The sequence below is a fragment of the Lonchura striata genome, chromosome 2, assembly GCF_050655825.1.
Source record: "Lonchura striata isolate lonStrDom1 chromosome 2, ASM5065582v1, whole genome shotgun sequence".
Lineage (NCBI taxonomy): Eukaryota > Metazoa > Chordata > Aves > Passeriformes > Estrildidae > Lonchura > Lonchura striata.
The window spans coordinates 20,798,177-20,812,651 of record NC_140704.1 but is presented as its reverse complement, the minus strand read 5'-3'; the positions used below and the strand labels follow the sequence as shown (position 1 = coordinate 20,812,651).

Genomic DNA, 14,475 nt, shown 5'->3' with positions numbered 1-14,475 from the left:
GTGTCAGACTCCACATGGATTTCAAACAGAAAAGTCCCAATATCTGCAGGCTGCTTCAAAAGTGAACTGTATGCTTGTTTCAGATTATTCCCCCTTTCCCCTACACCACAGCACATTCCCAGCCTTGCCAATACGTTCCCCTTTCGCAAGATGCAGGGTGGGAACAAACACTATTCAATTCCCTGGCTGGTTCAACCTCCTTCTCTTTTTACACTATGGCACATATTTGTGCAGCATGCAACAACCAAATGAGAACATCTTTTCCAAGTGGTATTTCTTAATGGCATTTGGAGAAAGACTTGTAAGTAACATGAATTGTGAATAAAAGCCTCCTTAACACACTTCCATGACTTTATTTTCCCCTTGTTTTTTTTTTTTTTTTTAATACCTCTTTTAGTCTGTATTTTCTTTGATTGAAAGCACTGAAAAATTGTTAAGCAAAGAGTGCTCCTGTCTCCTTACTCTCTCCAATATGTTTTATTTCTGTTCTTTTAAGTGCCTTGGATCAGGTCCTTGCTCCTGGCACTATTCCTCCACCCCTGACTTATGTCCACAATAGTGAATCTGGCAAGTTTCTTGCTCCTCACAGGCTGGCTACTGTGTGCAGGGTTCCTGCTTTCCATGGGTCAAGGCTTTAGGCATCTTGAGACTAACACTGGCTTTTCCCCTTGGCTCCAATGTTTCTTTTTCAGCCTCCTCACAAAAACAAACCAGGGCTTAATAGTTAGTTCTCAATACAGTGCTTCCTTGTTTATTTTCTTCACATGTCTATTCTTTTCATTCCTAGTCACAAAGACAAAAAAGCTGGAAGAACATCACTTTTGCCAACTTACTACCAATTTTGAGCTGTGAAAGCTGCCATAGTAACAAGGTAAAGGGAGTGAGGTAGGACATCTACAAGGAACAGGTTAGGCCATCAACTGGTCTGTTGTTGAACCTTCTGCAATACCTGGTGTAAATATCCCTAGAAATACAGGTACTATTCCATAGTCCTATCCCTGGCTGCAAGTTGTCTTCTCTAAGATTTCTCTAAATTTCAGTTCCTCTTGTGCAAAAACCTAAGTAGAGCACAGGGGCTGTATGCTGGCATCCTGTACAAGGGTGAGATCTGAAGGATGAATTAGTCCAGCAAAATAGCAGAATTGTAGCCAGGAGATTATAATCCACAGTATAGAGTGATCATGACTACCCTCTATATTCTACAGTACTAAGTACCAAATTGAGAGAAAGTAACTTTTCAGTTTTCCTAGAAAATTTTGAGAAAACTTCTTTTTATCCTTGAAATATTTTTTTGAGGAAATTAAAATTAAGGGTACTTGGCTTTAGATTAACTCTATGGTTTCATTTGCCTAAAAATATCACTTTTTTTTTTTGTGGGCACATTCATTTTCTTTTAGTCCCTTTAAAGATACAGATGAAATATGTAAAGAATAAACAAGAGATACAGGAACACTCCCTTTAAAAATGTAGACATTTATCAAAGTTTTTGAACATTCCTCATTCCTTCTCAGATAAAAACAAGAGGAAAATAACTGAATTCACTGTCGTTTTGCAATCCATTTACTAATCTCAGGATTCCCCCTTCTTTGCATGAAGCTGGAATCACAACATCTCACTTTTCCCATAAAAGCCAGTGCATCTAACCTAAGGTGGAAATCAGACTGTAGCAACCCAGGCACCTGCAGAGTAATTCCTCCTCTCAGAGGCATACACCTCTCTTGAGGCAGCAATGCTTCACTCCCTACTGATCACTGAGGAAACAGAGTTAAATAGTTTGGATTTATCACTTGAGCTTTAATGGTTAAATTTAGATAAGATAAATTTTCCCTTGCTCTTCTGCAATCTTTTTATTTTTCTGTATTGTTAAAGACTTGATTTTTCTTGTTTCTAGAATCTGGGCACATACCTTCAAGAAGTCACGATCGCAGTCAGATCCATCTTCTAAATCAAAGGCTGTGAAGCTATAGTTCAGAGTGTTCCCCTTGGTGGTTTGGATAGTCCAGTTGCAGTGCTCATTTAATGGGTAATTATTTGGATAATTTAAACTTTCCAATATGCCATGGCTATGATTAACAGTCAGCACTTCATGGCAAACTGAAAAAAAAAAAAAGTGGTAATAGATTGTTTTTCTTCAATGTTGTTAATCCAATATCTCAAAAATTACTAATTGAAGTTACTGATAGCATTACAACATGAGAAATATTTTTTATATTTTTTTTCAGATTAGAGAAGCCATGCAGAAAGAGAATGGTGACCTCTTGAAGAACATACTGTATATGTTTCAACCAAAACTCTAGCTATTCAATCTCGCATCTTTCAGCATTATTATGACCTTCTTTTCTGACACTTGCAGACCCACCAGTACATATTTTTGAACATACATATTTTTGGGCAGTCTTCTTTAAGTCTAAATACACGCGTATTCATGAAACACATTTTCTTTTTATTTTTTTTAACTAACCATAGAAATGTATCTTGTAATTTGAAACAATCTGGGGAGCTGCTCAACAAATATTGACAAATAGACAAAAGTGATTTATTTCTGCTAACTAGGAAAAAATTATGATCCCTAGCTAAAACAACTAATGGAAAGTACACTACTAGTATTGGGCTTTCTAGCCCCAGGAAGAGAATGTGATAATTAAATTTTTTTAAAAGGAGCCATAATTTTCCTTTTGAGACATTCAATAGCATCCTAGCATAAGAACGGGACACTCACCTCGGATAATAAGAGCTTTCCTTGAAGTGTAGAGAAAATGAAAATAAACTAAACTAGATAAAGAACACTATTACAATTATGGCATTAGGTCAGTGAGTCTCATTTTCCTGTATCTACCTTTCCCTAAAAACAAAAAATATCATTGTGGGCAATCCCTTGCCTGGAGAGAGCACATAAAGTGTATTGGGAGCAGAGCAGTGTAATTAAGGCACAGGGAAGTGGGCAGGAGGCAGGGAGCAGACCAGTCTGTTTGGTTTGTGCAGTAAATCTGCAGTGTTTGAACAGCAGAAATAGCTGAGATTCACTTGTATATCTGTTCTATTGTCTGTCACCACAGAGAGTACACCTACCTCCTGCACTTTTTTTATTATATCCAAGTGATTTAAAGGTCTGTGCTTTCAGTATTTCAAAATGCTTGGGACACAGCTGAAGGTCAGGATCAGGTGGAGTAGAGTGGAGCTTGTCTGCAAAGCTACTCTGAAGCATATGACTTTTTGAAAGGGCAGGACAAAGAGCAGAAAATGGGTTTTGAAGAATGCAAGACAGGTAAAATCTGCTACCCCCAGCCATCAGGAGTTTATTAGAAACACATCAGGCACAAAGGTGCCTTTGAATAATAACTTCATGTTTTCTTTTGCAACATTTTCCAATTAATCATTAAATTTCTTTCATGTACATGCAAATGTATCTGGTATCTAAGCTTCCTTATTTTACAACATACTGCCTACATAATTTTAGCTTTTGGGCAAGCCATTAAAAGCTTTCTCTGATGCATCTTCAGGAATTAAATATGAATGTAAATCACATTATCTGATAGCTCAGGTTCTATATCTGAGTGCTTTGAAAGTGCTCTTTCTGTTTAATTAATGAAAGGCAGGGGGAACCTTTTCTAATATATCCTCTTGACATTGCAGTCTGAAAAGTACATGGCAGTGATATCTGTAAGGAATGAGCCAAGGCTTCCTCCCTCTTCTAATTACTGCATGTGTCACGCATGGATGAATAGCTCTGGTTTTTGTAACCCATTTACTATTGTCCAAACCCAGGACAACTTCACATCTATAAACCTACAACAATCTTTGTTGCTTGGGCATGTCATATTTAGAGGACACAAAGATGCTTGCAAATCACTTTGTATGTGATGAAATTACACATTTTCCAACATGCATTTAACCGTAAAAAAATGTAAAGTGTATAAAGAGAAAAGTAAACACCAGGCCTATATTCATATTATGACTGGGAAAAAATAACTTTGTCATGTGTCTTCTTGTATTTTTCTCCAAATGCTATTATTCTGATATTTCTGGGGTAGTGCTATTTTACAAAAACATGTTTGCAAGAAAAGTATTACCCTTACCACAAGATATTAATAAATGAAGCTTTTTAGAATGTTCCCGATAGGCTAAATTATCCCAAGCACCCACAATAATGCAGTCTGGCTGACAGAAATTCAATTATCCTTTGTCATCCTTCTTCAAAAGCAGCTCTAAGATCAGAGAATCTTGCCATACCTGCCTTCTATTTTAAAAAGTCAGGAGCCTGAAGGAGCAGAAGAGCAAGAACAGTCAAATCTACCCTGTTATGGACTTCCAGCACTTGTTATTCTGAGTAAATCTGGAGTGGTAAGCACTACTGGTGCAGGTAATAGAAATAGAACCACCTTACTAGCTTTCCTCTAAGGAGGAGAATATCTCCATCACAGGGCAGATAATTTTTAGGTCTCTGTAACTGTACCAGAATAGAAAATCTGGGTTGTTGGTATGCTCTGTAGATTTTACTGTGCAAATAAATATGTAAGATCATGGGCTGCAAGCAGACATGATCAGACAACATGAGCTGTAGAAACATTTCCTCTTCCTTTACTTACCCTGTTTGTATTTGGCTAAGAAACCTCCACCTTGCAGACTGTTGTCTGTCCTTAGTTTTATGTACACGCTGTCTCCACTGGAATGGATGGTTTGTGGTATCTGATCCCCACAAAATTTACCTAGCTGTTTAGCATTGCTGCTGTTGCCATCATATATCTAAAAAAAAAAAAAAAAACCAAAAACAAAACCAAAAAAATACAAAAAAAAAAAAAAAAAAAAACAAAACAAAACTGAAAAGATAATAAACCTGATGACATCACTATTCTGATCAATTCCCCCTGACAAATGTCTACTTTGGGAAATGTTACTGGGTATACAAGAGGTTAAATTCCACTTCTGTTCAGAGGAAGCCTGGCAGGCATTTCAGAAACAAGCAAAAACAGGAAGCTAGTAACTGAATACTAGTGGGTTTTTAGGGGCTTAGTCACCAAGAGGGGAACACTGCACTCAATTCCAATTTCATTAGAAATATTCAAATAATTTATGCAACAATTCAAATATGAAAATTGGTATTAACAATATGGTTATTGACAACATTGTCCTTTGTTCCATGTAATTTACTAAGAAAGCATACCAAGGTCTTGGTTCAAAACACAGAAATTTAAAAGATACAGACAGATTCTTGTTTCTGTCTACCAAATTCTTTCTATCTAGACATAAGTCCTTTTCTTACCACCAGCTAGGCAGACACTGCTGCCTTGCCTCTCATGGCTCTGTGAGATGAAGAGCCATGAGAGGCAAGGATTTCTTTTCTGTGGTAAAAAAGAAAGCCCAAGGATCAGGAAATATCTTTGTTCTTAACAACAAGGAGCTTTCCTATGCTGAGTCTGTTCACTTAGAACCCGTTTAAAACCAAGGCCCTGTGTTTTTCCTGCCTTTGTACTCAGCATACTCATCTGCTGAGCAAAGGGTCCCAGGGCACCTACCGCAAGGTAATCAAAGCTGCACTTCTGGTGATGCTCTAGATGGAACTGCTCAAACTGGATTTCAAATGGACTTCCTCGGTTCCCTTTGAGCAGCCAGTAGCACTCTGAATTGTGGTAATATGGCATAGGGTAGTTGGGAGACATGAGGATGCCAGAAGCTGCTATGAAAGTCCCACCACAACCTGAAAATAGCAGAGAAAGCAAAGCAACATTTTACAACTAGAGGAGGGGAGAATTAAACCAGGCATGCATGATTCTTACTACTGACTTCCTTCACATGCCCTGAACATCTTCAGTAATGCCCCAAAAATCTGCATCCAGCCATTAATGTTGTTAGCAGAAGACAGCCCATAGCAAATAGAAGTATTACCTATCTAATTTGAAGGGTGCTTCTGATAGACAAGTATTAGAAATTAGAAACCTCTTCATTATATTCTTAATTATTGCTTTCTTAAACATAAGAGGAAATTTGAGCTACTTTATATCTAGGGAATAGTATGCTCTTTTCTCTGGTAAAAAAGAAAGCCCAAAGATCAGGAAATATCTTTGTTCTTAACAACATGCATACATGTCACCATATAATTAGCAGACAGACTTTAGAATATTTGATACAGAAAAAATGAGGGGGAAAAGGTGAGAAATTAAATACAAAGATCAAAAATAAGATGTGTAAAATAGTTCTATACTTCATGCAGTCATTTTACCTGCTGAGGTGCCATCCCACTCTGCTGAAAATCCCTTTCTTGTGCCAAACACATCACTTACAAACTTTATCCACAGCTTGTTACCATGAGAGATTATAACAGGAGGCAGGTCTGTACCACAGTATTTTCCAAGAGGAGGAGAAGTTTCATAGCCTCCATCTCTAGAATGGTAAAGAAGAAAAAGAGAGATACCATGAGAAATGCTAGCAAATCAAAAAATCTTGTGATTCTTTCAGGCCTAGGAAAGATCCTGGCTCTTCAACAGAAATACTGCCACCAAATAGCAAAGTCTTGCTACTTGCAGTAGTAAGCCCTGCCACAACCACCTGCTTGCCACAACCACATCACTCTCTCATCTCAGCAGCCTGAGTGTGTCAACACAATGACAAGCTTGAGAAGTGTCTCAGGTAGACTTGATTCTCTATATTCCACAAGGTGACAATCATTGGGGCAACCAAAGGTAAACTTTGAAATAGTAATTTGATCACTCCTCACTCTTTAGCCTGACGCAAACCTAGATGAGCTGACTTATTTAAAAAAACATGTTTATTTGCCACCTTACAAATGGGAATTCATTCCTGAATTCATTTCACTGATGTGATGCATATTTTGAAATATTTTTTTAGTCTTCAGAATCGGTTCTACAACTACTTATTTTCCTGTTTTAAAATTAAGTAATATTTCCAGTAACATTTTTTCATACTGTAGTCAGGATTCACAACTAATTTTCTGATTTGCCTTCTGCACATGCCTTATGGGAATAAAAAAGAGAGTGACAACCTGTTTATCAATTGCTTCCTGACCTTGTCTTTAAGCACATTCATACTACAATCAACTTACAGATCAGTAGGACAATAACAGATAATTTATACCTGCATATGGTATGATCTCCCTATGATGCTTTTTAAGTGGAAAGTAATACTTTCAATTGCATATTCACAGGTTTACAGCTGCTTTTGAGAAAAATTTCTACTTTGCCTTTGCAACTCTGTTTTCTTGTCATCCTCCTAGCTTAAACTGCTTGCTGCTGTCTCATGTTACTGGCTGTTGAAGAAGTGTGCCAGAACCTCCCCTCACTTGCTTCTTGGCCTCTGCAGCTGTGGTGAGATGAACGATTTTCTTAGTTGACTGAATGCAGTTTATCAGAGGACATCTCAGGACAAGAAACGAGAGTGGCACTTCACCTAAGACCTGTGTAGCTACCCCATTTAACAGTATCAGGTTTGAAGAGGCATTCTAAAAATCCAATTATGGCAGTAGCAATGTGCTGAGTTGCACTTAGAACGTTCTGTCCATATCTTAACCTGTTTAACACTGCTGAACTATTCACAGTGAAAACTGAGTTAGATTTATGCTATAAATAAATATTTTATGTTCCTAAGCTGAAAAAGTGAAAAAAAAAATCACTTTTGTGTCACCCCAAATTAAAGTGTTAATTGTTAAAATAAAGTTAGATTGAATTTTATCTCAGACTGTTTTTCTAAAAAGAAAAAAAGAATTAAATGCTTTACTTAGAAAATATTGAGAAAGCTTTTCAGATTTTCATAACTTTCTCAAGTTGGTATGTACAGCTGAAAAAACCCGGCTAATTTAGATGGAATTCAGAATCTCAATACTTTAACTTTAGCAAGCAGATTTTTTATTGGTTTTAAAAAGAAGATACAATTTACCAAGGAACAACCCATACAGAATATCTGGTTTAATGTTCAGGATGAGCTTTATTGTGGTGCTCAGTGAGGTAATGGAAACTCTTAGCATGCTCAGACTGCAAAACCACACTGCATTCTTCAGATATGGTTCACCCAGAGGGCTGGCTCATGAGAACAAGAATGGGTGCACCATCACTGCAAATTGCAAATCCATCTGCAGCCACGCAGCAGAAAGGATGTGCACTTGGTGCTGCTGTACTGTGAGCAGGCAACCTTCCTAAATATTCCTCTCTTCTATTTGTCTCTGTCCTGTAAAATCTCCTAGAAATCACTAGGTTAGTATCCTAAGTTTAATGGTGATGCCAGTATAGAAAAATATAGCAGATTATTTTCATGCTCCTCTTGTTATCTTCTAGAGTAGCTGCTGTCTAAAGACTCTAAATATAAAACAGAATATGAAATAGAATATAGAATATAGACTATAGCATGAACACAGAATATAAAATATAGAATATAGAATATACAATATACAACAGTTTGGGTTGGAAGGGACATTTAAAGGTCATCTATGCTACCCAACTCTGAAAGGAACAGGGACATTTTCAAATAGATCAGGTTGCTCAGAACCTCACCCAACCTGACCTTGAACATTTCCAGGGATGGGGCATCAGTTACTTCTGTAGGCAACCTGTACCAGTGCCTTACTACCCTCATTGTAAAAAGTTTGTTATGAATAATCCAAGCTCTCTCAGCCTGTTTTCACATGAGAGTGCTCCAGCCCTCTGATTGTCATGTTCCTCCTTTGAACTTGCTCCAAGAGGTCTCTGTCCTTATGCTGGGGACCCCGGAGCTGGATGCAGCATTCCAGGTGGGGTTTCTCTCACCAAGGCAGAGCAGAGGGGCAGAATCACCTCCCTTGGTCTGTTGCCTGTGCTGCTTTTGGTGCAGCCTAGGATACAGCTGCCTTTCTGGGCTGCAAGGGCACATTGCCATATCATCTGATTTTTCATCCACCACCTCACCTCTCCCCTGGGCTGCTCTTGATCTGTTCACTCCCCAGCCTGTATTGATATAGAGAGCTGCTCCAGACCAGGAGCAGGACCTTGTATTTGGCCTTGTTGAACTTCATAAAGTTCACATGGGCCAATTGGTCAAGCTTATCCAGGTCCCTCTGGATGGCATTGTGTCCTTCAGGTGTGTCAGCTGCACCACTCAGCTTGATGTCACCTGCAAACTTGCTGAGGGTGCACTTGATCCCATTATCTATGTCATTGATGGAGATATTAAATAACTCTGATCCCAGAACAGACCCCTGAGGGATCACTTGTCAGAGAACTCATAGGCACATCAAGCCATTGACCACTACTCTCTGGATGTGACAATTCAATCAATTCCTCATCTTCCAAGCCATCCACCCATCCAATCTATCTCTCTCCAACTTAGTGAGAAGAATGTTGTGGGGGACTGTGTCAAAAGCTTTACAGAAGTCTACACAGATGACATCTATAGTTTCTCATTAATCCACTGATTAGTCATTACATCACAGAAGGCCACTGGGTTGGTCAAGAATGCCCTTGGTGAAATCATGCTGGCTGTCTCCTGTCTTCCACGTGCCTTAGCAGAGCTTTGGGAGGATCTGTTCCATGTCATTCCCAGGCACTGAGGTGAGGCAGACAGGTCAGTAATTCCCAGGTCCTCTTTTCTACCCTTTTTAAGAATGAGTACAATGTTTCCCCATTTCCAGTCACCTGGAACTTCACCGGACTGCCACGACTTTACAAATATCATGGAGAATAGGTCACAAAACAGACAATAAAACTCCTTGTTTCTGCACTAAGGAAAACAACCCAAATACAGTGCATGAGAACACAGTCCACACACTCCACTTGCTCTCACAACTGGAATTTATCAAGTGGGAAAGCTGACAACAGAGCAGGATGAGAGGAGGAAAATGTAGCCTTTAAAGCTCTCTGGTAAGTCCATTTCTCACACTGTGCAACAAGGTGTATAGTTAAGAATAAAGATTCTGAACATGCTTAAGTGGGTTTGGACAATATACAATCAGTCCTAAGGACAGGAGAAATAATTAGCCTTACCTGATTTCTACATAATCCTCAGTGCAGCGTTTGTTCCCTTCCAAGGTGAAGTCGGTGAAGTTCAGCACGATGTGTCTGTTTATTCCCACTGTGATGGTGTAGGTGCACTCAGTCCGGACAGGGTAGTTATTGGGGTAGTTTGGAGATGTTAGCGTGCCAGTGTCAGAAGTGTAGTTGTGCGAGCAAACTTCAAAAAGAAAAGAAACAAAGATAAATTAATATCATATGTCTGCTAAATTAACAGGAAATTTCTATTTTCAACAGGCAGAGGAGCAAACATCCTGTGCTCCTGTGCATTATAACTCTTCTTGGACAGATCTTACTGCTGAATGTCAACAGTATAAACTAAGACCAGAATCCAGCTGTTTCATGGGATTTCTTACATTTGAGTTGATTTGTTCAGTTTTTACCAGAACACTGTGTCTGTAATAAATAGGCAACATAGAAGCAGTTTCACCTGCCTAGATGGCTTTGTCCTAAAAGCCCAAGTAAGCAGAGAATGGAAACTAAAAGGGATGTCTTGCTGAACACAAAAGGCAGGATTCCTGAATTTCTGAAAAGCAGTGGTGATGGAAACTAAATATAGTTTCAAGCTATGAGGAGAAGCTACATCATTTTCAACTATTCTCCATGGTCAAACCTGTTAGAGAGGATTTTATATCTAAATTTCTTTCCCTATTTTCTGGGCTATAAGAGACAGTAAGTTAGAAAGTGGTATAATCCCTAGAATTTGAGGACACAAGAGTTTTACTTAAGGTCTTACATTTGAATGTTTAAATGAACTACTTTTTTTTTTTTTGTGAGCAATGTATGAGCTGAGAAGAAAAAATAGTGTGAACTAATGCTGAGGTAGAATCTATGCAATAATTAAAAAGAAGCTCTTTACAAAGCATGGACATAAAGTCTAAAAATAAAAATATTTGCTTAAAATAGTATGAAATTTTGTTTGGAAAGAAGAATTGTTGTCTATTAGATGATCACAGTCAATGAGTAAAGTTTGGGCTATGGCTACAAAAAGGGCAAGAAGAAATGTGAACTGCGCCAGGTGTCTTCAGGCAAAACAGGAAATCCTGATGCCACTGCACAAGGCAATGATAACATGTCACCTGTAAAAAGGTGGATAACCATGGGCACTGATGTTCTGAAAATCAAACGAGAACAAATAGGACGGATTGTGGAGATACTAGGAAATTAGTAGATTGGTAGGCAAGAGACACTAGAAGAGCTTAACTTGTTTGGCTTAGCAAGTGCAGATAAACATCAAGAAGCATGAAGAAAGGAAAAATAGAACACATTCTCAGTGACAGGACTAATTCAGACGTACAGATTTGTAGAATTTTTATCAGGAATTAAATTTCTAGAGCAATGATCCAATCAGTATAACAGATGTAGAAAGGAGAAAACATTCCACTGGTTCTTAAGATACAGTTTGATTAATTTAAGGACAGGTCCACATTACGTAGCTTTAAACAAACAAACAAACAAAAAAAACCACAAAAACAAAAAAACTAAACAAACAAACAAAAAAAAGACAGGGAGAAAAAAAGGGGGAGTGACATTAAATTGCGGACTGGATTTGGTGACCCTGTGGATTCATTCTGGTCCTCCACTTCCCTATTTCAGGTCCTACAGGTTGCAAATATAAGAAATTAAATAGTTCCTATCAAATAGACAGGTTTAGACTAATTATAAATATTACTAAGATAGCAAGTAAAAGAATCATTTAAGCTGGTTGCCACAGATCTCTGAGATCTGCTTTCTAACACAGCACAGCTTCAGTGTAGCAATGTTTATGCTTAACTCTTTAATTGCATAACAATTTAGGGGGAAGGGATGGAGTTACACTTCAGACCCTTCGTGTCTAAGGTAGGTCATTTCCATGTCTGTTCTCTAGTCATTCTAACTACTAAAACATTATTATTTGTAATAGTGTTTGTTTGCATTCTGGGTCATCTGGAGGGTCTCTGTTGCAAACATTTTCTGTGGGATAAATACTCCCAAAGCTAGCTTCCAGACTCATGTTCCTAATGCATCATGGAGAGAACAGAGAAACAGGACGCAGGAAAAGGTTAATAATTTTCTGCCATTGGCTTGTGCTTTGGTATTGACAAATCCAAAAGGTTTCCTGCACTAGTTTACCTAAAATCATTATCTATGAAAGTCTTAATCTAGAATTTTAGTAATTTATGTGTTCCATCACCAATATGCTTTAATGCATGCATAGAACAAACAGCTTAGTCCTGGTCACTATAAGAGCTTTGTGCTGCTTTGTAAATTCCTATAATGACCTGGCTGTGCTCCCATGGTGTTTTGTGATATGTAGGGCTTATCATCAAACCCCAGATTCTCAAATCATATGTTTTCTTGAGAATGCTGATTGAAGGATTAGAAATCTGTCTTAGAAATGTGACCCAAGTTTTCCTAACAGACCACTACAGAAAAAAGCAGTAAAAAATTAAAAAGAAAATGTGTGTATATTTATTAGGTTACTTATTTTTAACTAATTATTTCCTCCTGCTTTTAGAGGGATAGGTGTCTGACTTGTGATCTGTAATCTGTAATCTGATTTGTAATCTTAGTGATTAGAGCTCTTGCAATAGTGCTATTACTTACTCTCTCAGAGATGGAGACAAAGAATACCAACTTTCAACCTGTAGAATATTAAAACTGGTGTAGTAGATAAGGACTCTTATAGTAAACTTAACACTACAGAAGCCAATTTTTTTTAATGAGCCCTTTCAATAATTTCCACAGAATTGTCCAGGTTCCCTCCTCACCAAAGTTTTTCTTCCTGGGAGGAACACAGACAGAAACTTATATCCCAAGTGTGCTGTTTTAAACTGCTTTATATTTTCCTTAACAATCTTCTTTATGAGCTAAGGGATAATAAATACAGAAGATGGAACAGTGACTGCCTTATAAATGTTAGACTTCTGGCTACAGTGAAATAAATCCAAGTATAGATGGAGTATGCTGGCTGCTATGAGGATTTAGAAAAGCACAGATGAACCCATGTTTTATGACAGCCAACTGTTTTTCTGGTAACTGGATTAATTCATGGTGTTCTACTGTCAGCAGGAGAGCTGGCATTCCCCTTCAGCACTCACCTCACAAACAACATTTGGGGGTGTGCTTGGGCAATAACAAACCCTTCTGTGAACACCTAGCAAAGTTAGCGAGGAAAAAAAGTACTTTGACTCCTTTGCCAAAGTTCAGAATGCAGTCTAATAGTATATGTGATTATTATATGTCTGGAAAAAAACTTGAATTCAGTTTAGTTGGAAGACACTTATTACAGCTCGTGAAAAACAGGAGGCAATTGTTGAGGACAATCACACATCGTGCTTTGCCCAGTGTATGAGGTTTTGAAAGCTATTCAATCTGCCCTCTGATTTTACTACAGAATATGCTAGCTTTTCTGGAAAAAATGCCATAAATGTCAGTACGCTACTGTAATAGCCAATAGCAGAGAAAAATACCATCTTTTGTACTACTCATTCATGCAATCATGGAATCATGTATAATGTAGAAAATTATATCCAGTTTTTTCCCCTAAAGAGATACCAATCAGTTGCCACAATCCTAATCAATCAAAAATCAAGCAACAGTGCAGTAAGTAACATGGGATTTTTCTTTCAATCTCACTGTACCAAAGGAAGACTGGGATCCCTAAATATTCACTCTTTATGTAGTACCATGCTTGTTTAGGAAAAAAAAAAAGGAAGAAACTATCACAATAAGTATGTGCCTCTCTGCAGGCAATGTGAAAGCACATTGCACTTTAGGGCCTTCTGTTACTGCTGCTGGCAGATGCTAACAGGCTTGATTTTTAGCAAGGAGGCACACAAAGGTCTTTTGTGGCATGCTAGACCCAAACTCCCTCAAAATACTGGGTACAATGGTTCAAATAGAATCTCTGTCTGCCTTCTGCTGATTTACACCTAAACACACACACTGTGGAGTTGTACTGACATATTTTGGTTTTTATAGCAGACTAACACCCTGATCAACACTGCCAAGTTACAGCAGCCTAACAAGGCTGTTGGCACCTGACAACAGCCTGCCAACCAGCCAGCTGGCACCTGCCAAAAAGGCTCAACAGCCAGATGAGCCTTTTTCCTGAGACTCGGGGTGAGCTGAGCAGAAGCCCAAGACACATATAGGATATCAGCTTTATTTTCTGGCTTAGGTCAACCTCATTCAACCATTCTCTGCACACACCTATTTGTCAGACATTACTTTCTCATCATTGCTCATTCAGCTGAAGACCAAAGCCAGGAATCATACTCCTAACAATTATTGGGTTCAGTCAGGAAGATGGGAATGAAGATATCAACTTGTACTCAGCTGTCAAGGAAGAACACACACTTTCAGGAACACTTTTATGTTCATGGATTCACAGATGTTTTTCTTTCTCCTTATCCTTCTCAAACTCTGGCTTCTCCAAACATTGTAAGTAACATTGTAAGTAACATATAATCCACAATGAAGTTTTTTAAAACCAGATTACCTA

The 14,475-nt window shown here is 38.2% G+C and overlaps 1 protein-coding gene and 1 long non-coding RNA gene across 6 annotated transcripts in view; one reads left to right on the top strand and one right to left on the bottom strand.

Annotated features, from left to right (window-relative positions):
- LOC146768139 (uncharacterized) overlaps window positions 1-4,817 on the top strand; it is a 29,949-nt gene extending 25,132 nt beyond the window's left edge. For 3 of the 4 annotated variants that reach the window (XR_014951060.1, XR_014951064.1, XR_014951061.1), the window contains 2 exons: window positions 1,892-2,023; window positions 2,223-4,817. This is a non-coding gene — a long non-coding RNA (uncharacterized LOC146768139). Of the gene's footprint in view, window positions 1-787; window positions 872-1,891; window positions 2,024-2,222 lie in introns of all 4 variants that reach the window. The other variant, XR_014951065.1, reaches the window with a different exon arrangement.
- Window positions 1-14,475, bottom strand: part of CUBN (cubilin) — a 148,571-nt gene that overhangs the window by 102,264 nt on the left and 31,832 nt on the right. For both annotated transcript variants that reach the window (XM_085565970.1, XM_085565962.1), the window contains 5 exons: window positions 9,963-10,149; window positions 6,218-6,378; window positions 5,514-5,695; window positions 4,587-4,743; window positions 1,907-2,094 (listed from right to left, as the gene is read on the bottom strand). In XM_085565970.1, coding sequence (XP_085422096.1) covers window positions 1,907-2,094; window positions 4,587-4,743; window positions 5,514-5,695; window positions 6,218-6,378; window positions 9,963-10,149 — 875 coding nt within the window. The remainder of the gene's footprint in view (window positions 1-1,906; window positions 2,095-4,586; window positions 4,744-5,513; window positions 5,696-6,217; window positions 6,379-9,962; window positions 10,150-14,475) is intronic.